Source organism: Neovison vison, chromosome 4 (assembly GCF_020171115.1).
Source record: "Neovison vison isolate M4711 chromosome 4, ASM_NN_V1, whole genome shotgun sequence".
Lineage (NCBI taxonomy): Eukaryota > Metazoa > Chordata > Mammalia > Carnivora > Mustelidae > Neogale > Neogale vison.
Window position 1 is genome coordinate 7,732,276 of NC_058094.1, and position 22,464 is coordinate 7,754,739.

The 22,464-nt window shown below is 51.0% G+C and overlaps 1 protein-coding gene across 3 annotated transcripts in view; it reads left to right on the plus strand.

The window, feature by feature from the left end:
* ZFAT (zinc finger and AT-hook domain containing) overlaps positions 1 to 22,464 on the plus strand; it is a 191,409-nt gene that overhangs the window by 132,390 nt on the left and 36,555 nt on the right. For all 3 annotated transcript variants that reach the window (XM_044244906.1, XM_044244907.1, XM_044244908.1), the window contains one exon: positions 13,447 to 13,585. In XM_044244906.1, coding sequence (XP_044100841.1) covers positions 13,447 to 13,585 — 139 coding nt within the window. The remainder of the gene's footprint in view (positions 1 to 13,446; positions 13,586 to 22,464) is intronic.

The following is a 22,464-nucleotide window of genomic DNA, read 5'->3' on the forward strand; positions in this document are numbered from 1 at the left end:
ACTCGGGCACGCGCCTTCTTCTGACAGAGGCTGTCTCTCCTGAGTGCTGCTGCCCAGAGCCGCTGGACCGTCCACAGCATCACAGAGTCTGACTGCCCTGAGCACAGGGTCAGCCCCGCACTTGCCCATGTCCTTCTCTCCTCGGCTCTTCTTCCCACTCGTGTTTTGCGCTTGCACTGAGACATGTCACTGGCCCCAGAGCTGGAGGGAGCTTGCACTTTGGGTCTTTGCTTTTGCGAGGCTCCAAGTGCACCACGAGATTCCTGACTTCTTTAAAACAAGTCAAAAATTTGGTGCGTGAATTTGCCAAGTCTGGAAAAAAAAAAGGGGCAGTCTAAAATCAGCAGTTTTCAGAATCTGTGCATTTTGGAAACTATTCAGTGCAACTTACTGCTGACCCTCCTTCTTTAGACTTCTTCATTCCTGAAACAAGGCCTGCATTTGACAAATGGCCATGAACGTTCCTCTGCCCTGGCTTTCGGAAGGTGAGGGCTGGCCTTCTCTCTTGTGGCCATAAAATTTTTAGATGTATAGAAGGATATTTTTTAAAAAGGAACCAGCCAGATCATAATCTTAAAAAGACACTATTAAATTTAATTTATATTTGATATGTATCTAAAATGAATCCTAAAATATTTGTATTAGGAAGCCTAAGGAACATCTTGTTTGTTGTCAAAATTTGCATAACTGAGGTATCTTCACAAAACTGGTGAGAAATAAGGAAGATTTCAGTAGTTGATTTCATTATCATTGATGAGCTTTTCCTAGGTATTTCATCTGGAGTGTATCATACCACAATTTAACATACAGAATTTTAAGAGACAGGGTAGGTATAAGAGGCACTAAATTGCATTTGAATTTTTGATGCAAAACCTGAAATGTTTACTTATTCTTTTAACACCCCTTTTCTGCGTACCCACTGTGGGCCAAGCACTCTGCCAGGGTCAGGAGATGTCAGGATGAAGCCAGCCCTCTTGTCTGTCAGCCTCAGGAATCCGGGCAGAGACCTATGTGCATAAAAAGTAGCAGTAAGTGTATGAACTGCTACAGGAAGGTTGTGTACCAAATGCTCTGAGAACCCAGAACAGCTAATTATTCCAGTTCCATCATTTTGTAAAAGCCGTGTTTTAATTGGGTTAATAGACTATTATCCTATCATGTAAAACCTAATAGCTTTGGGGGCACCTGGGTGGCTCAGTGGGTTAAAGCCTCTGCCTTCGGCTCGGGTCATGATCCCAGGGTCCTGAGATCGAGCCCCGCGTCGGGCTCTCTGCTCCGCAGGGAGCCTGCTTTCTCCTCTCTCTCTGCCTGCCTCTCTGCCTACTTGTGATCTCTGTCAAATAAATAAAATCTTAAAAAAAACAAAACAAAACAAAAACCTAATAGCTTTGAAAAACCTATAGCAACCAGAAAGTTCTCTGGGTGACTGATAGCCATACACCAGAGGGAGTTAGTGTCCTGTCTCGGTCACATTCCTGATAGTGCAGTAGGGCCCAAAGATGTTCCTCGTGTGTCCATATGAAGCAGAAACGAGTGATAGGTGCAGAAAACACCAGGTGGCTGAGCTCATAGAGCCCATAAGGGGCTTTGATGCTAACTTGGCCAAAACTGGTGTTTGGATGAGGTCAGCCAGGATGTGGCTGTGTAAGTAATTTACTCCTGGTTTCCAGGCTAAACTTCGTGAGCGGGAGAGAACAAGCGGGGAAATGATCTCAAACGGGCAGAATGTTTAGAACCACACATTTATAAACCGTCCTGATCCATCCTCAGCCTGAAATTCTGAGTGTCCCTCAGAAAGCTGAGTCATCGGCGCGGCGGGAGGCATCGTGGCTTTATTTCTACTGTCACTTCTCCTGTTACCCGGGAGATGGTTTCATTGTTCCATGAGGGAGTTCCAGCAGGAGGTTGATTGTTTAAATATCTAGTGCCAGAGTAGAGAAGGCAGGTGGACTGGTCCCTTTTGTAATCATCATATGTTGGGCATTACAGTTGATATTTGAGGTATGCTTCTTTTTTTTTTTTTTTTCGCCCTCACAGCCCTCTATAATGTAGGTATTAATATTCCCATTTCACAGAAGAGGAAACTGAGGCCTGCCTCCAGCTAAGTTACACAATCAGGAATAGTGCAGTCAGTCCTTGGTGGAGCTGGGATTTTGATCCCTGTCTCTTGGTAGACAAAGCTGCTCTCTGTCCAGGACTCTGACCCTTGTTGTTATCCCAAGAAGAGGGACATTTTTGCCTCCTTGCCCTCCCCCCACTTCCCTGCACTGCTTTGATTATATAAACCTGCAGTTAATGTGTGTAGCTATCAAAACTCAAGGAAAATCCTTAAGCTGTCCGTGCATGAACTAAGCAGGAGGAACATTTCCCAAGTTTAGTGGAAATTACTGAACCATGGGGCATAGAGGGAAAGGAGTGAAGTGTAGGGTTTCTGTGGGTGGTGGTTGATTTGCTTTTTTGTTCTTATTTTGCATGAAAGAGAAGAATCTGAGATTATGCCACTTTTTTTTTCCTTTTGGTTTTGTGTTTTCCTGTGTGTGTGTGTGTGTGTGTGTGTGTGTGTGTGTGTTTGAGGAGGAAGAAGCGTCACCGTCACTGCGGGGTGGGAGATGGTCAGCCATTCATTAAATTGTTGGAGCTAACATGTCTGCGAAAAACCTGTGATTCCATCTTCAGCTTCCTTGTATTTTAGATTTTTTAAAGTACTTCCAGGAAAAAAAATGGAAATTGGATTATCCTACGTTAAATTAAAATCCCGTCTGATAGTGAGCGGTATATTCTTTGGAAATATTGCATTTTTGACAGCACAGGTGATTACAAACAAATCAATAATCGGAGAACACTGAAGAGTCTTCCAAGCTCTGGCAGGAAAAGCAATTAGTGTGGATTGATTTACTGTTATTTATTGTGATGAGGTAATTGCCTCCACTCGCGCTGTACTTGAACTTGTGGTACCCCACGGTTTAAAAACATTTATTCTTTTAAATTGTTTAATTTATCTCTGGCCTTATTGTAGAACAGAGATGGCTTTGCGCTTAACTCATGTGAAAACCTGGCTTTCCTCTTTGGCTCCCTAACCCCGGGCTGGGTTCTGTCCCTGCTGTGGCTGAGCCCAGAATGAAGTCCCAACCTTGTGCGCCGAAGCTCATAAATCCTGGAGAGATGCAGCCAGAAACAAATCACGGGACCCTGCTCCCCCCCACCCCCGCACAGGTGGTGGAGGGTGGCCTTGCCTGGCGATTCACACTGCAGACCACAGTGTGGGGCAGCCGACTAGCCTGGATGGTGCGTCGCTGGTGGGAGGGGGGCGGGGTACTGATACTCACCCCGATAGCATCGCTTTGAAATCCCAGCCACAGACCTCTCTGAAGGCTGACTCTCGGGGACATGCTTGGCCCCGCTGCTCCTCGGGGTGTGTGCCTTTCCTTTCTGGTACATGTCTCTCTGCCTCTTATCCTCTTGTCTGTCCCCTGTGACTGTGCACCTTTACACTTTTGTGTGGCCGTTACTTTGGGGCAGTTTCCCCGTCTGCACCCGTGGTCTGTGCTTACTGCTGAGCTTGGCTGGAGAAGGACATGAGGGAGTGAGTGTTCCAGATGCAGGTGGTCTTCGAGAATTTCCCTTATGAGCCTCGCCATATGTCTTGCAGTCTTCACAGGCCTGGTCCCTTATGAGCACGCATACACATCTTTTTCCTTCTGAGTGGCTCATGTCCCGGTCTCGGCATGCAGGTGCAGCCTTTGGCACTGGACCCACGCTGTATTTCTCGTGCTGCCCGGGGAGGGTCTGCTCGGGGCCCTGCTGAAAATGATTCTCAGAGAGCAGGCTGGGGGGAACACTTGAGTCTCCCAGCCCATGTCCTCATCCAGAACGTTCCGGAAGGGCTGCTGGCTTTGCTGGATGACCCCGTGTGGGTAATGGGACTTGGCAGTTGAGAGATTCCATGTAATGAAACGTCTCTGAGTGGAAAAGTTTCTCTGGGCACGTTCACCACCGAGCAGGGAGTTGAAGGCGGCAGCCAGTGTGCTGGAGGTTTTGTTTTCGCATGTTCTAGTTTGTGAGTCTGTCGTGCCCAGTACTGCTGTGGGTTGCAGTGGGCAACCCGGCCGGGATGGAAGGATGTAAGCCACGGTGCCTGAACTCGGGGAGCTTGTGGTCGGCCTGGGAGGTGACACCGACACCCCTGGGGGTTGGAGGGTCGAAGCTCTTTGCCGGCGTGTGCTCCTGGGAACACGAGTTCCTTGGATGCTGTAGGCGTCGTGCAGAGGGGATACGGCAGGCAGGGATCCGCAGATGTGTTAGGCCCCAGGAGCCCCTCTTCTCCTTTCCCCAGTGGGCCCCACGGCACTTAGGTTTTGTGAAACAGCTTGGTAAATACTGGTTATCAGAGAATCCAAAAGTAGAAAAAAATGGCTTATGAACCCCGCGAACAGCTGTCCCTCCCATGGCTCCTGAGGGCCTCGGAGTGACCGCTCCGACCTCTCGCCTGGCCCCGTGTGGCCGCCCCGCCGGGCGCGAGGCTCCCGTGCCCCTGTCCTCTGCACGCTCCCCGCCGCACGCAGGGCTCTGCACAGCCCCCCTCGCCCAGCTTCACACCTGCTCCTGCTCCCCCCGCCGCGCCTCTCCCAGGGGCTGGGCAGGTCTCTCCCCTCCCCGTGGCTCGGCTCACAGGCTTTGCTTTTCTCCCCGACGCTGGAGCCGGCGGGTTATGGGTGACGCGTCTGTGACCGAGAATGCGAGCCCCGTGACGCGCTGGCTTCAGTTTGTGTTCTCTTCCCAGTGCGGAGGCGGCACGTAGTAAGTATTTGTGGGCTGACCTGATGAGGAAACGAGGAAATGCTGCAGAACGTCAGGGGGACCGATGCGCCACGGAAGACCGCTAGGTAGAGCTGGGCTCCGAGCTCCCGTGAGGCTTGTGGCCGCAAGGACACGTGTTCAACAGCTCTCCCGTCACGGGGCGGCCCGGCCGGGGTCTCCTCTCTGTCCTCGGTTCACTGCGTGGCCTTGAGCCCGCAGGGCTTTCTTTGTCCTGGAGCAGCGCGGGGCACTGAGGTTAGAGAGAGCCCAGACACGTGTCATTGCTTCTAGAGGGGAGACGCTTGGTCCTGGGGCAGCCAAGTGGGGTTCCCAGGGCAGAGGATGCTGTAGACCCCCTGCTGGGAGGTGGGCCCTGGGGGATGTGCAGCCTCCGTCAGCCCATCGGGAATCGTGTCTGCGAAGAGCAGGTGCAGTAGCTGTGAGCATATTGTTTGTGAAAGTCGATGCCGGCAACCTTGCGTCATCGTTGTGCTGTGTTCAGGAGCTGTCTCCGTGGAGGTTCCTGTCGGAGGGAGTGCGGGTGACCTTTCTCCAGTGTGTTCTCTGGAAATCTGTGGAAATGCAGGCACAAGGGTTCTTCACTAGGCGTGTTGCTGACTGGGCCTAACGCAGAGTTCTGGGGGGAGCAGCAGGTAGCAGGCTCTGCCGAGGGCCGTCCACACGGGGGCTGTGCAGGGCCGGGTCCCTGAGGCAGGAATTTTGGGGAGGCCAGGGGACGAAAAGGGAAGTGGTTTGGGCTACCAGAGCTTGTCTGTGCTGGAAATACGACTGTGACAGCAGTGCCTTCTGGTTGATCCTGTGATTGGCAACAAAGCTATTTGCAAAACTGAAAATGTATGAGGAAAAGTTGCAGAAACGGTCTGTCCAGTTCATCAACAGGGCGACGGATGACCCAGAAGGGGTGCCTGTCTGCCACGGGCCTGCGGGCAGTGCGCCCGCTGCCCAGGAGAGCGGCTGGTGCATGCGCTTCGGGCTCAGATGGACCTTCGCTCAACACCCTGGGCTTGGCTGGTGACTGGGTCTGTGTCCTTCTGCAAGCCACGTAGCCTCCCGGGGCCTCTGCGTCTCCATCTGGAAGATGAGTGCTGTGTCCTCCCATGCGGCTTGGGAGACTTCCACTGGCAGACGCCGTCCAGGCTCTGATTGGGTGGAAGTCTCCTTATGTCCCACGTGGAGCAGGGATCCCGGAGCCCTGGCTGCATACTGCTCGGGGTGGCCAGGTGCTGGCTTGCATTCTGGGGTGTCAGTAGCCACCTTGGTCATTAATGAAAGTGACCCATCTTCCTGTCGGGTTTTCTGTGCGGCACAAGGGCTGCCGTAAATCTCCTAGGTGTCCTGGCGCCGAAGCCCTGGGGAGGCTCGTGTGCAATCCTGTCTCTGTCTCTCCCCCCGCGTCACTTGATTTAAGGCCGGCAGTGCTGGAGTTACAGTTAGTATTTCCTCCAGCCTGTCATCGGGTCTCCGGTGAGACACTCAGGCTCCACAGCAGGCTTCTTGCTGCACATTTTCGGTCACAGTCGGAGTGTCCGAACACTGGCCCAGTTCTGGTGTCACTATACTCACACAGACGAGACACCGTAAACCTGAAAATCCCGCCTTCCGTGGCAGGGGGTGGATGTCGTCCTTACTGTCGTCCGTACATCGTATGACGTATGGCTCCGCTCGTTGGATGCTGTGTGTCCTTCTTGGCACCTGCCGGTTTCTATAACCATCAAAAAGCTTGTGAAGAGGGGTTTTTATGTCACATATTTACCCATTTAATCATCTGTTATGTTTACTTTTCCGATCCTGAGATGGAACATGTGTCCAGAATATTGCACACCCGTGAATGTGTGGTGTGACGTGAACAGTGACGGGAACACACGCGAGCCGCTGCTCAGAAGGGACCATGGCTGTAGTCAGGTCCCTCCCTCCACAGGGCCTACCTGAGCGCACCCCACCTGTCTCCCAGAGGGGACCACTAGCCTGCCTTCTCGGACAGTGACTCTGTTTTCTGTGCTTTTACCACCCGTGCGTGTGTCCCTAAACAAGGCACGCCCTTGAACTTGATGTTACAGCTGTCTGGGGATCTGTCTGTGGGATGTATGTTGTTTTGCATGTTTGTTTGTTTGGAACTTGGCTTCTTTGCTGAACATTATGTTGGCAAGGCTGCTCGGAATTCTTGCCTGTAGCTCTCCCTCGCTTTTCTGTGGCATCACACTCCACTGTGCAAACGGTCCCCTGCCTTGTGGCCCTGTGCACATGAATTGCCTTCCTACATGGTTTTGTTTAGTTTTCATGATCGTTAATGAGGTGTGGAGGCCCTTTTCATCTATTTTTTGTCCTTTGGATTCCTTTCTCTTTATTTTTCTTTCTTTCTCTCTCTCTCTCTCTCTTTTTTTTTTTGATGGACCATTCAAATACTTTTCCATTTTTCTATTGAGTGGTGGTGTTCTAATTTGTTTTCAGGAATCCTTTATATACAGTTGACTTTTTTTTTTTTTTTAGTATTTTATTTATTTGAGAGAGTGAGTGAGAGAAAGAGCATGAACGGGGGAGGGTTAGAAGCAGAGGGACAAGCAGACTCCCCACTGACCAGGGACTCGGACGCGGGACTCGATCCCAGGACCCTGAGATCATGACCTGAGCTGAAGGCAGATGCGTAACCCACTGAACCACGCAGGCACTTCCGACATACAGTTGACTTTTGAACAACATGAATTTGAACTGCACAGTCCACTTACACGCAGAGTCTTTTCAATAAATACAGTACTGCGAATGTGTTTTCCTTATGATTTTAAGTAACATTTTTTCTCAAGCTTGCTTTACTCTAAGAATGCAGGATAGTGTACTTAGACACAGCATGTGCTACTCAACTCTGTGGAATCAGTAAGCCTTCCAGGCAGCAGAGCCTGCTCCTAGTTAAGCTTTCGGGGAGTCAGAAGTTGTGGGTGGACTTCCGGCTATGTGGGGTTGGCGCTTCGGCCCCCCGTTGATAAGGGGTCGGTCGCCTGTATTTTGGGTGTGGGTATTTTTTGGGTCACATGTTGTGTGAATGCAATGACTTATTCTGTGGCTTTCCCCACTCTTTATAACGTCTTTAATTAATTAATTAATGTATTTATTATTATTTACTTTTTAAAGGTTTTGATTTATTTAAGTAATCTCTACACCCAGCATGGGGCTGTAGCTCAGTAACCCCGGGAGCAAGAGTTGCGGGCTTCTCCAGCTGAGCCAGCCCCGCCCCCGCCTTACAGTGCCTGTTAATGTTCTTGAGTTCAAGGGCTGCCAAGGTGGCTAAGCATCTGACTCCTGGTTTTGCTCCGGGCCTCATCCCATGGTCATGATCCCAGGGTCCTGACGTGGAGCCCCATGTTGAACTCTGCTCTCCGCACAGAGTCTGCTTGAGATTCTCTCTCTCTCTCTGCCCCTTCTCCCCACAAGTGCCCTCTCTCTCAAATCTTTTTAAACCACGTTCTTAAATTTAATGTCATTTGAGAAAAGTCTTACCCAGATTTTTAGTTTCTGTTGTTGTTGGGATGGTTTGCTGGACTGACCTTACATGAGTCACTAACAAAGAGAAAGGGGATTTTTCTTTCTCATTTAGCTGCGCGAGTGTAGTCAGGGCCCGCCATGCTGGGCCCTGCGCTGGCTCCAGGGCGCACCGACAAGCATGTCCGGTATGGATTCTGCTCTCAAAGGGCCACAGCTTGTGGGGATGTGGCCGTGCCGGGGACAGTCATGCGGGAGCAAGATCAGAGCCGTGGGTTTTACCAGGTGCTGGGGTGGAGGGGGTGGATGGTGGAGGAGAGGGAGACGCCCATCTTCCTGGGACCTAGAGAAGGTTTCAGAGGTGAACGGGGTGGGGGGCCGGGAGTAGCCTGTGAGCTAACCCTTCCGAAGAAGAAATAGGAGCTTCTCTGGTGAACATTTCCCTCTTTATGACCTACAGGACAATGCATGGGCATCTTTGCTCACTTGGGAATAAAGGAAATGTTGAACTCATCAAATTTGGCTGAAATCTGTGAAGCCTAGCACGATTGTCTTCTTTCAGAGCAAAGGGGACGCTGGGGAGGGGGTGTATATTCCTTTGTATCATCCCGTGGCTCACGCTTTGGGGATCTAGGATTTGAGGCCGTGCTCAGAATGTGCTCAGAATGAGAGGATTGGGGCACCTGGGGGTCTCAGTCGGTTAAGTGTGCCTTCGGCTCACATCATGACCCCAGGGTCCTGGGATCAAGCCCCACTGGGATCAAGCCCCACAGGGAGCCTGCTTCTCCCTCTGTTAGCAGCTCCCCCTGCTTGTGTGTTCTCTCATTTTCTCTCTCTGACAAATAAATAAAATCCTAAAAAAAAAAAAAAAAATGAGTGGATCAGCACCAAATACAAGTGGATTGGTTTGCTCATTCAGGAAAGCCTGGTTTGCACACACGTGGTAGGACCTGCCACGCGAAGACAGTCACATCCCCTCTTGTTCTGGTTCTTGCAGTGTTAGGATCGGTGGGTTCTTTTTAAGTAGTTGAGAGGGGACAGAGCCTGCCCCAAGACACTCGGGTAGGAGGAGGACTGGGGAAGAGAGCAGAAGTGGACGCCTCCTAAAACACCTGTAGGGGGACCCACCTCAGTCCCAGAAGTTGTCCTGGAGGTTGCCCAAGTCGAGGAAGGCAGGGAGGGAGCGCTGTTAAGGAAGGAGGATCCTGACAGCATGAGAGGAAGCCGGAGGAATGGAAAGGTTGGGGCAGCTGACTCTGTTGAAGCGAGGTGGCAGGTGAGGTCCTCGGCGGCTCTGCGCGCTCTCAGGAGACCCGCAGGGCCCTGGGGCCGTTGATGCGGACACTTGTTCCAGTAATAGACCCATCAGGGACTTGAGTTTGGTCCATGGCTGTGCTGCCCTGGGACGGTCTGCCGGTGGGCTTTTCTGTCCAGAGGGCAGACTGAGAACGGAGTCCGTGCTGTTGCGGCCTAGTGATGCGGGCCGAGCAAGGACGGGGCTGTGGTCAGAGGAGACGCAGGCCCCAGCAGGGGGGTGGCATGGGCTCTTTTAAGTGTAGGAGAAAGCCACTGGGCAGTTTGAGCAGAGACATGACAAGGTCCGTCTGGTGTACATGATCTTTCTCCGGAAGGAAAGGCAGACAGGTCTGCAAGGAGGCTTGGGAGACCAGTGTGGGTCATCTGGCCATCCCAGTGGCTGTGGGATTTGGCAGGAGACAAAGTCTCCAGACTCAGGCCTTGAGCTGAGGACGCTGAGCCCCTGTGCAGGCGCTCTCCTTCCTCATGAGATGCTCTTGGGAAGTCAAGCTCAGGGCCTGGGGTCAGTTTTGTTTGGTTTGGTTTTGTTTTTATCTTAACCTTTGCATGTTTCTGATTACTTAAAACATAAATTCTGTTCTAGAAATCCTGAAAAACAGAAACATGAAGACAAGTGAATGATGTATATGTAACCCTAGTCATGCCCTCTGCTCACTCTTTGATCTTTCCTTCCGAATTCTCTCAGGCCTGCGGGGATCCGGGAGCTGGCGGCCTCTGCCGTAAAGTGCTGGTCCCGAGGCAGTGTTCTCGGGTCAGCTCATTTTAAGTAGTCCTGAGCTTGGTCCCTGCAAGCTGGTCCAGGGGCTGGAGTAACAGTGATCAAAAGAAATTGTGCCCTCCTGGTGTTTGTATTGTCATGGAGGGAGTAGACCATAAGCACAAGTAAATTGCACGTTATATTAGAAGGTAATAAATGCCCTAAGAAGCAAAGCAGTCAAAAACTGTAAGGGGCGCCCGGGCAGGGAGAGGGGAGACCTCACAGGAACAGTGGCTTCGTACCGTGACCTTGGACTCCATGTTGTGTACAATGTCAAGGTAGCATGCACCCAGCAGAGCTGGGGGTGTACGCCGGTGAGTCTGGTTTTCTGGGGCTCTTTCCTGGGAGGTTACTGGGCGGGAAAAGCCCACAGAGTGGTGAGCTCGATGTCACCGCATGCCGGTGGTGGTGATGACAGAGCGGACTTTCTGAACACTTGCTCACCATCCGTGTAACCTCTGTGGGCCCCCCAGTAGTCGTGTGCCATCAGTATTTTCCCTGCCCCGATCTCCGAGGAGGAAACCCAGAAGCCAGAAGTTCCGGTGTGTGCCCGAGGCTTCGGGGATAGTGGATGGTGGCCAGTTGTGCTGGAGGAGGTGGACCCAGCTGTCCCAGCAGCAGCTTTGGTTTGGGATTGGTCCTCGCTCAGCCTTGGTCGGTGTTTGGGGACTGTGGTGGTTTTAGCTCTTGGAGAGGGCCCGTGTCAGGAGCCCCTGCTACCCCCTGACCGTCCTTATGCTCAGAATGTTTTCTGAAACTGCATCTTGCTCCTTCTGTGGTTTGGCCCCTGCTGTGTTTGATGGCCCGTTTCCTACTTTCCGGGAGTTTCCCTTTGGCCTGCTCTTGGCCTGGCATCCCTGGTCGTGCCTTCCCCAGGAGGGAAGCTGTGGGATTTCAGCGTCCTCGCCCCGGGCGAGGTCATGACTTATTTCCCTGGCCTTAGCAGGCAAAAACATTACCGTCTGCACTTTATTATTCTTTGTAAATTTGGGGGAGATGTAAATCCTGGAGTGTTTGCTTTTCATGGTTACTTCTCTGATTTTTTCCCTATCATTTTAGGCTATAATCTTTGACTCCGAAAATGACCACAGGATGATAATAGTCAACATTTACAAGACGCTGTGGGGGGTGGGGCAGCCTCCAGCCTCAGACCCACTGGATGCATCCCTCTGTGCCCAAGTTCCTTGGGAGGGTCACAGGCTGGGCCTGGGGCCCCAAATCTAGTGACTTTCACAAGGCAGCTGATCTGCGTGGCCCCAGGAAGGGTGAAGTTGTCTCTGGAGCCTGGAGTTAAGTCTGTAGGACCAAGAATCACTGTGGTTGCCCCTTCCTGCCTCTTAGGCCGGCTGGCCACTCAGTGCTGGCATTAGAGCATTTTCTTTGTTCTTTCTGATTGTGTGTAAATGCCAGTGTTCCAAAAATAATTTCATAATATTTGCCTATTTAGAAGTGTTCTAGCTTCTATTTTAACTTGGCAAATAATCACATCCTGGGGTTTTAGACATCTTGTTCTCTGCTCGGTAGGTAGATGAGAGAGCCTGGTTAATTTTTGCCTTTGTCCCAGGTCCTTTTGTTTAATCAGTCCTTGTGGGCTAAGCCACGGGGCCCAGTGTAGCACGTGGAATGTGGCGCAGAGTGTCCCATGAGCAGAGCGTGGCCTTGTAGATGGTGGCGTCCCCAGGGAGCATCTCAGGCTTTGTCCCTGCGTTGACTTCCTGGCGTTTTTCTCTCTGAGAACGGCCCTCAGGGGAGTAACGCGTTTCCTTCATAGGCTGGGATGGAGCTTTTTTCTGTGCTGCGGTGACAGACTGGGGAGCAGGGTGAATTCTGGAGCGGTTTCTGAGGAAGCCTGGACAAGACTGTATAATTAGCTGAATAGTAAAAGGAAAAGTGTAGGATGGTGTTCAGGTTTCTGCCTCCGAGCGATGAGCTGATTTTGCAGAAACTGAGTCGGGAATTGTGTGTGTTTATTTGGAGGGGCCTGGAGAGCTTCCCTATAGAGATACCTGGAAGATGGTGGAAAATTCCTATTTGTGGTTTGGGAGAGATCACCACTGGATATATATCAAGCTGGCGAAATGATCATTGGAACCACAGCAGGAGAACAAACAGACCCAGAACCTTGGAGAAAGCCAGCATTTCTCATCGTCCCACCCCCATCCCCCGTACTGAGAGCTGGGGCCGCCATGGACTGCTCCTTCTCTCCTCCTCCTGCGGGCGGCCAAGCTGCTTGTGTTCCCAGATAGGCCCCAGATGCACACCTTGGATTCATGTGGCAGTCTGCTGGACGGTTGGAGAGCATGTGGCTCAGAGGGATACTGATAACGCTCTTCACTGGGAGTCAGGGCTTGGGACATGCATCCATCATTCATCTGATGTGCCAGGTCCCACTGGGTTCCCCAAGGGGCCTGAGCAGCCACCCCTTTCCTCCCCACCACTCATTCTGAGCCCCCCAAAGCAATGCAAGGTGGCAGCAAGGCTGCATGATGCATTGCATCCTTACCTTGAAAGTGCTTGCCCTGCGCGGGTGCAGGGGGTTGGAAGTGGACTGACCAGGTGGATTTCCCTAATGGTGGACAGCTGTGGGTGGATGCGTGTGTATATGCGCGTGCTTGCAGGTGCATGCTGTGGGGGAAATGACTTAGTTGAAGAAGCAAGTACATCGGGGAATTAATTGTGAGCTACTTTGAAAGATATTCACTTGAACAACAATAACAAAAAAAGTAAAATGATAAATTACTGTATTCCTTTCTTTCATTATTTTTTTCTTGATCAAGAACTAAGGCCAAAATAAGACAAGAACTGAAAGCAACCAAACTGAGCAGAGACCCTTCCTGCTCTGGGGATGCCTTGTGTGGTCCTCGTGGAGGGAGAACTCAGCATCCTGAGCATCATCCCTGGCCCCCCGTACCCCGAGCCTGTCCCCAGGGGCAGCCTGCACATCACAGGCTTTGGGGATGTCAGACACACTGGGGTGGGAGAGGAGTGGAGGAGGACATTGGGATGAGTCCCGCGTCGTCTTCCTTGGGGCTTGATCTCCCCTGGGGCTTCCCTTCCCTAACCTGTCCTCTTTGTCCCTACAGCCTTTCCGTTGTGCCCACTGCCACTACTCCTGTAACATATCCGGCTCTCTGAAGCGACACTACAACAGGAAGCACCCCAACGAGGAGTACGCCAACGTGGGCACCGGGGAGTTGGCGGCCGACGCGCTCATCCAGCAAGGTAGGCAGCGTGCCCCTTGGCCGGGCTGCGGCATCTTACAGCTCCGTCCTGATGCCTGGGCATGTTTGGTTCATTCTCCATGGTCACGGCTGTGCTCCACCCCACACCCCCTCTGCTGTGTGTCAGCGTTCCTTCTTGCCTTGCTGGAAATCTGAAATGAAAGAGGTCATGACTTACGCACAGATTTTACTACCCACCCGACAACGTTCAGTATTGCCTTCAGTTGTTTGTCTCTGTGGACCTTTTGGGAGATGAAAGTTCATGGCTAAAGTGAACATTTTGTTTTCTATTGACACGTGGTCTCACTCATTATAACTCCCAAAGGCTTTCTGGGATCCAGCATCCAGTGGCAGGACTCCATTTATTTGGCCGCGCTCCTGTTGGACACTGGAGGGTTTCCAGACTTTTCCTTTATTGCAGTTATAAATAAATAAAGCCATGACAAACATATCTGTAGGTGAGGTTCTTTCGATGATCCGGAAGTATTTATTGTGTGCTCAGATTACTTACTCATCCTGAAAAGAATAAACCATTTCGAACATTTAAACTGAAGAGAACAGATGAGGGGCGCCTGAGTGGCTCTGTTGGTTGGGGTCCGACTCTTGCTTCTCGCTCAGGTCATGATCTTGGGGTCCTGAGACGGAGCCCCGCATCGGGCTCCACACCGAAGGTGGGGCCTGCGTAAGAGTCTCCCTCCTCCCCCTTCTCTCGCTCTCTCAAGAATAAAAAAAAGAAAATAGAGAAACAGAAAAGAGAATGGATGAAAACTGCTACTATATTTGAAAAGTATGGGCGACTTTTTTTCTCTGCCTCTTTCAGTAAATGATCACATATTCCCATTTGAGAAGGTTTAGCTCATGTGCTGTTGCCACACAGGGAACTGCCGTCATATTTATATCCGTGCTTCACTAATTCAACTAAGAAAATGACGGCCGCGTATAGTACAGCAGTTTTTACTACTTCCTGAGTCCCGTGACTCTTAGAAACCCAGGACCGTTTTAGAAATCCGCCCCGCAGTGAACATGGCTGTGGGGCGGTTAACCCTCCAGCTGCCGCGGGCTCCGCTCGCTGGGCTCGCCATGCAGTGCATCTCCATATGAAACAAATGAATGGACTGAATCCTTCAGCCCTTTCGGTGACAGGGCTGATGTTTGGAAATAGATAAGGGCATCAAACATTAAGGGCATTGGGATAATTTTAGAGCCACTCATCGGGGCTAATGGGGAGCGTGTGCCTTGTGTTTCAGTGACTGTTTCCTGGAGCTGGAGACCACGCTGGTGTCATGGGGGGCCCTGGCTCTTCTCTGTGCCCTCCTCCCTTAGCTGCGCGTTCGGGCGAGTTACCTGGCCTCCCCAGCTCTGGGCCTTCACCTGACAATGGAGCTGATAGGGGCCACCTCGTGTGACGGCGGACGGGGTCAGAGGAGGGAACACCTGAGTGGCACTCAGTGTGTTTTCATTCTCTTTCTCTCTCTCTCTTTTTTTTTTAACCCCTCCTAAAAACATCTAAGATTTCTAGAGCCATTGCATCATTTTTGATGACCCCCATCCTGGAATCACAGAGGAGAGAACCAATTGCCTTTGAGTCACCGTAGATTGCTGGAGAAGCAAGCTAAGACGTTCCTTCTAACATTTCCTTCACACTGTCGGGGTGGATTGGCAGGAAATAGACCTTGACTGTGGCTGTTGGGACAGGCGCGGGGCTCTGATTGATGATCCTATCACCGCTCTCTGCCTCCAAACTTTCATCATTGCCTTGCAGTGCCAAACTGTTGCCTGACCTCCGTTTTCAGTTAGCTTCCTCAGATGGTCGTCTCTTGGCCTTCCCTTGGCCTTCCCTGACAGGGTCTGGCTTTAATTTTCATCTTCGCGGGGGTGGGTTTGGTCTTTTTCACGCATGTGCGCATGTGTGTGTGCGTGCGTGTGTGTACACATACATATGCATTTCCAGTGTGTGTGTGTTCTGTGTATACACATACATATGCATTTCCAGTGAGTGTGTGTGTGTGTGTGTGTACACATACATATGCATTTCCAGGGCTCCCTGCGGGAGACATAGTGAGGAAGGAAACAACGACATGTCTCTTAACTCATAAGAGACGTTGATTGTGCCATTGTGTTGTGGCTGGAGGCTGGTCTCCGGAATCAGAGAGCTGGTTGAGCAGGAACACAGCGCAGGAGTCTCCAGAGCATGGAGCTGTCCCCGTTCCCCTGTCTGGGAGACGGAAGGGGGATGGAGGGGCAGAGTGGGAGGGATGCGCTTACAGTGTGTGGGATGCTGGGTCCTTGGGAACCACTGGAGTTCTTCCTTTTCTTTTGATTAGTTGCAAGTGATTCCCCGCCCCCCACCACCTGGTTTTGTGTTTCTCTTCTTCTCATCAAAAGGTAGGTTCATGGGACTTTGTAATTTCTTGTTTTGATACGGAGGAATATGTGTTAGAATAACAATACCAAACCGTGAACAGAATGCAGTTTTTTCTCCGAATGATGTTACGGTTTTCCTACACCGCGTGCGGGGATCCTTGTCCATCCCCTGATTTCATCGCGGTCACAGTGGGATGCAGGCAGAGCTCTCAGCTGTGGACAAAGCTGCTCCCATGCACAGTGCTCAGGGGTTTGGGAAGGATGTCAGTGCTCAGTGTTGTGCAAGAGGTACGGAAGTGGGCCTAAAAGGCCAAGGTGTTTCTGTTCTTGTAGGTTTCTGGGGCATGGTACCGTGGTGCTCTCCATGAATTTGGGTTATTTTCCGTGGGCTCCCGAAGCCCCCTGGAATGCGGCTGCTTGGGCATCCACCTCCTGTAAGTGTTCACCTCCCACGAGCAGGGAGTTTCCAGTCTCTGTGGGGGAGGGATCTCGACTGTGGCCCATTTTAAACTACCAGTGTGATGTCACGAACTGGGAAGAGGCATGCGCAGCTGGCCTGGGAGCTGTTGAAGCCAGCTCCAGCGCTTCTGGCCCTCAGGGCACAGGGGTGACAACGCCAGCAAAGTGTCCCCTGGGCCCCTTCAGGATGCACCTGTTCTTGAGAATCTGGAGCTTTCTGGTCATTCAACTTCTCCTGAATGCTGTGTCCATGCTTTATTCCCTGCTTTTATTTGATGTACTTCTGATCATTGGAAGGCAGGTCAGACAATCTCTTATCTTGTTTTCTTAGCCCATCTCTTGTTCATTAATACGGACCGGAGGCATTTTCTCACGCAAACACACGTTTTCACGTTGTATTGCTGCTGTGGGCCTGCCCATGTTTCCTCCTGAGATGCGCCTCAGGAAGCCAGCTCACGAGCCCGTCCCCTCGATCACGGGGTGACAGGCATAGGATACTTTGGCGCCAGGCTTCTCACACTATTAGCTCACTCCCGAATCTCACAGCAGGACAGAGATGGCACTTAGCAGGCCGCTCATTCCCCAGTGACCTCAGAGCGGCCTGTCAGGTCCCTCCAGATTATCAGCATGAGTGCAGGGATGGGGTCAGGTGGGCCTGGAGCCGGGGTATCTGATCCCTCTGGCCCTGGGTGACTTCCTTAACTTCTCTGAACCTTGGTGTTCCTCATCTCTGCAGAGGAGAGGCTCATATCCGCCCAGCAGCGGCGGCACACATTCAGACTTACTCTCCAAGGTCCCAGCCTGTGCCCGACACGTAGCACTTCATAAATGGCTCGAATTTGCTCTTCTGTTTATTCCCGTGTTCCTATCTCTTGTGCTCCTGCTGTGCTCAGCATCGTGCTGGACGCTGGGGTATGGTGGGTATATCTCTGCTGTGGCCTGGGCTAGGGACGAAGGCTGGGAAGCTCCTCCAAGGCTCCATATTCTGACTGTAACAGAACAGGTGTGTTCCTGCCAGCGGCTCCCATATTGCTCGAGGGAGGAGAATGCGAGGCTTCTCCCCAGTGCTGACTCTTCTCCCAGCCCTGACAGTTAGAGGGTCACTGAAGCCAGAGTACTGTTTGGGATGGGAAGCAGTGGGAGGAGTAGGCTCAGAGAGAAGTCTTCGTTTGTGGCATCTGCTAAAATCTTTGCATCATTTTGGGGCCCCTGGGTGGCTCAGTTGGTGAAGCGTCTGCCTTTGGCTCAGATCATGATCCCAGGGTCCTAGGATGGAGCCCCACATTGGGCTCAGTGCTTAGCAGGGACCCTGCTTCTCCCTCGCCGCCCCCCCCTGCTTGTGTCCTCTTGCCCTCTCCCGCAAATAAATAAATTAAAAAAAATAATAAAATCTTTGCATTATTTTGAGCTACCATATGAAAGGAATATTCGTGTGTGTATGTGTGCACCTTGGACGTATATCCATATCGTAGCTTTTCATACCAAATTCAGGAAAAGTAGCACAGAAGGAAATCCAGAAACCATCAGCTAACACAGAAATCATTTATCTGATGTTGGGACATTTGAGTTTTAGAACTGTTTTATATTAAGGCCCAGATTCTGTACATTACTGTCAGATGCTTGCCGTGATGTGATGTCATCATTGGTTGTTATATGTTAATTTCTCTCTTACAGATGCCCTGTGAGGTCATCAGTCCTTTTTTTTTTTTTAAGATTCATTATTTATTTCAGAGAGAGAGAGCATGCAGGTGCACATAGGTGAGGAGGGGCAGAGGGGGAGAGAGAGCGAGAATCCCAGGCTGACTCCCCGCTGAGTAGGGAGCCCAGTGAGAGGGTTGATCTCAGAAGCCTGAGAGCCTGATGTGAGCAGAAATCAAGAGTCAGATGCTTGGGGCGCCTGGGTGGCTCAGTGGGTTAAAGCCTCTGCCTTCGGCTCAGGTCCTGATCCCAGGGTCCTGGGATCAAGCCCCGGGTCAGGTTCTCTGCTCATCAGGGAGCCCGCCTCCCTCTCTCTCTCTGCCTGCCTCTCTGCCTACTTGTGATCTCAGTCTGTCAAATAAATAAATAAAATCTCAAAAAAAAAAAAAAAAAAGAGATGCTTTCCCGACTACACCACCCAGGTGCCCCTCATTGTTCCTGTTTTAAAGTGAGGAGACGTGGAGTGGGGGGCAGTGATCAGCCCAGGTGACAGAGTGTGCAGGTGGCCGAGCCACACCCAGCTCTGGATTCACGGTCTGGATTCTTACTGCTTCGGGGCTGATGCACCCTGAGGTTTGTCTCAAACATGAACTTACTGAGCAGGGAGAGGAGGAAGTGGCCTGGTGCTGTTCTGGAACAGCCATCGGTTCACATGGGCTAGTGGTCACCTGCTGCTCTGTTGGAAGGTCACACACGCGGGGTGCTGTTGACTTTGTCTCGTGTCTTTGTCTACGGGTCTAGTTGCTGGTCTGATCCAGGGCTAACTCTGCTTGTCTGGAGGGTCTCAGATGCCAGGACTTTGGGGGGCGTGTGAAGGGACCCAGAGGGATGGCGGAGACTTGGCTTAGGGCTCTTGTTTCCCTAGTGGTCCTCCATGGGTTTGGGGACACCAGCCTAGCTAATAATAAAATGTACTCTGTCGCTCCTCTGCTCTGTTCCTTTACACTGTTTTTCCTGAAGGTCTCCTGGGAAGCAGAGCTGGGGGTTGAGAGAGGTTCCGAGGCTGTCTGACAGCTGCCATGTGACCAGGTCCCTCCACCTGGGACTCCCACAGGATGAAAACGACGATCCTGCTTCTGAGCTGGGGCTCTAAGTCCCAGGACAGGCACCGAATTAAGTCAACAAGAAGTGAGAACGTTCACAAAGTTCAGGTCCACATTTTACTGCTTCATGTTGTACAATCGCAGTGGTCTGAATCTGCTTTCCTTTGGTAATTGAGCTCCTTCGTTCAGTGGCACTTTAGGGCCTGTGTGAGTCTCTTACTGCAGCTATAGTAAATGACCAGAGACGTGGTAGTGGTTTAAACCACACAGATTCATTATCCTACAGTTCTGAAGGTCTCAATGTCCAAGACAGGTCTCACAGGCCAAAGGCAGGTTTGCTGACAGATCCGTATTCATTCCGGACTCTCCAGGGGACACCGTTCTCCTGCCTTGTCCGGCATCCAGAGGCTGCCCGAATGCCTTGCCTGGAGTCCCTTCCTTCCCCACCCTCACGGTCTTCCTCCTGTTGCTTCTCGGTGCCCGTCTTCTGCCTCCTCTTTGTCAGGACCCTTGCGTTTCCACTAGGCCTGCCTGGACCACCCAGAACAATCTCCCATCTCCAGATCCTTGGTCAGTCCCAGCTGCCAAGTCCCTTCTTGGTGCGAGGTAACACTCCCCTGTTGCAGGGATCAGGATCAGAACAACATTTTCTCTTTTTCTATGTTTATTTACTTATCATTATAACAAAATCCCCCATACTGTTTTTACTGTTTATCCATGCCCACTCCATTCCTGACAGGCAGCTCCTGGGGGCCCGGATCCCCAGCTCTTTCAATAGAGCCCAGTCCGGTTTGCAAACAGATCCCCACTGCTTCCCACCCCCGACCCCGCCCGGCGTTACTGAGATATCATTCACAAAGCTGTCAGAAGTTAAGGATTCTCATCTTCCAGTCAGCTCCTACACTGGTCACCTCACACATTAATCCTCTCTCGCTGTTGTTGAGAATATTTTAAGTTGTACTCTTTTTTTTTTTTTAAAGATTTTATTTATTCATTTGACAGAGAGATCACAAGTAGGCAGAGAGAGAGGGGGAAGCAGGCTCCCCGCTGAGCAGAGAGCCCGATGCGGGACTCGATCCCAGGACCCTGAGATCATGACCTGAGCCGAAAGCAGAGGCTTTAACCCACTGAGCCACCCAGGTGCCCCTCAAGTTGTACTCCTTTCGAGAACTTCAGTTATGAACGATTGTCACTCTGTTTCACCGTAGACCCTCAGACCTTACGCACGTTGTAACCATAAGTGTGTACTCTTTACCAGCCTCTCCCTGCCTCCCCCTGTCCTCCAGCTCCTGCCAACCACTGTTCTACTCCGTTTCTGTGAGTTCAGCTTTCTTTTTGTGAGTCCCCGTGTTAGTGATCACCATGTAGTATTTGTCTCTGCCTGACTTACTTCACTGGGTATATACGCTTTAGGTCCATCCTTGTTGTCGAAAATGTCAGGATTTCCTTCCTTTCCGTGGCTTACTAATATTCCCGTGTGCGTGTGTGTGTGTGTGTCGCACACGTGCATGCACACTGTGTCTTCTTTATCCATCATGTTGGTGGACACAGAGGTTGTTCCAGACCTTGGCTACTGCGGATCGCACCGCAGCGACCGTGGGAATACAGATAACGCTTTGAAGTTCTGTTTTCATTTCCTTTCGGTAGAAACTCGGCAGTGGGACGGCTGTATCATGACGGTTGTATTTTTTGAGGAACCTCCATAACTGTTTGCCCCGGTGGCTGCACCAGTTTACATTCCCACCAACCGTGCGCGAGAGATCCCTTTTCTCCAGGATGTGACTCTCTTTGGAGGTCCAGTATTCTGCCTACTGGAGTACGTTTTTTTGAAAGATTTTATTTGTTTATCTGAGAGAGAGAGCACAAGCAGGAGAGGGGCGGAGGGAGATGCAGGCTCCCCGCTGAGCAGAGGACCCTCTCCCCCACTCCCCGCTGAAGCGGGGCTCTATCCCAGGACTCTCAGATCACGCCCCCAGCCCGAGATAGATGCTGAACTGTCAGAGCCGCCCAAGTGCCCTTGGGGTGCCTTTTTTTTTTTTTTTTTAAAGACAGGAGCTTTAACATTTCCCCCAAGAAAAAACAAAGCCCTTAGAGTTTTAGGAAGTGGCTCGTGGGTCACACGAGCAGGGTCCAGATTCTGGGATCTGATAGCCCAGCCCTGTGCTCTGTGCCGCTCCAGGAGTTATGTTATTGGAAATGAAGTCGGATTTTCAGTAAGGTCACCCACCACAAAGGATCCAAAGATATTTTAATGCCAAAAACCCTTCCAGAACACTGCATGCCAAAACGAGCAAAAAAGATGCCACAATTGACTTTTCAAATTGTGCCTAAAGTTCTGTGCCTTTGCCTGCTTCTCATGCCTTCTGAGGAAAGTGTGATCTGGGGTTTACGGTTCTTCCGGTGTGTGCTTTATGTCCGTGCCATGAGTAAACGCACCAAGTCTGCCCATGACCTCTATTGTGCATTGCCTGAGAGTGTAATGAATTGTACTAGAAATTAATTTTCTAGCTTTGGTGTCATTTAAGTGCATAGTTCTACATTTAGTCTAGATTACGTATTTCCAATGTATTGTTCTTTAATTAAAGGCCATGTGGCAAAGGTTGAAGTTTTAATTAATGTGGGGCATTATCATATTAATTTTAATTTAAACAGAATATAAGGATGTTTTTCTCCTTAAATTGGTTTCCATTAAAGAGTCCCGCAGAAGGAGTCTTTAATTTCACTGCCTCTTGTTAAGTCTCTATTAGAAAGAGCTACGTCAGTTGAACCAAATGAGAAGGCAGAGGTTTTCACACCTTGGAGAGTTTTAAAAGATGATCAGAGGAAAATACATCATTTTCAATGATTGATAAGTGATAATAAAGGAAGCTAAAAACTACGTTTAATTATTGTCTAGGCGGGAAAGAACAAGCCCATTTGATTTGGCCTAAAAAAAGAATGCAGAGTGTGTAAGTTTCAGAAAATAAGCATCCGTTTGAGCTGCCTCTGTGGAATGTTCTGGAAGTTTATGGTGTTGCCAGTCTTTCTGCGGATTCTGTCCCCTGTCTCTGTCGGACCCGCCATGCTCCTGCGCCCTGCTAGCGTGGCGAGGCTGTGAAACAGTGAGCTGAAGGTGTGAGGGGTGCGCTGTTGTCCCTCTGGGTGGGTGTCCTTTTCTGCTCAAGACTGTTTGGGGAGTCACTCAGCACCCCGGGTGACAGACAGGAAGCCCCGCCTACAGAGCCGTGCACTGTCAGATGCTGACGTGGATCTGAGTCAGGAGATCTCGCACATCCTGCTTGCTCTGGGACATGCTTGCAGCGCATTAGGCATCCCC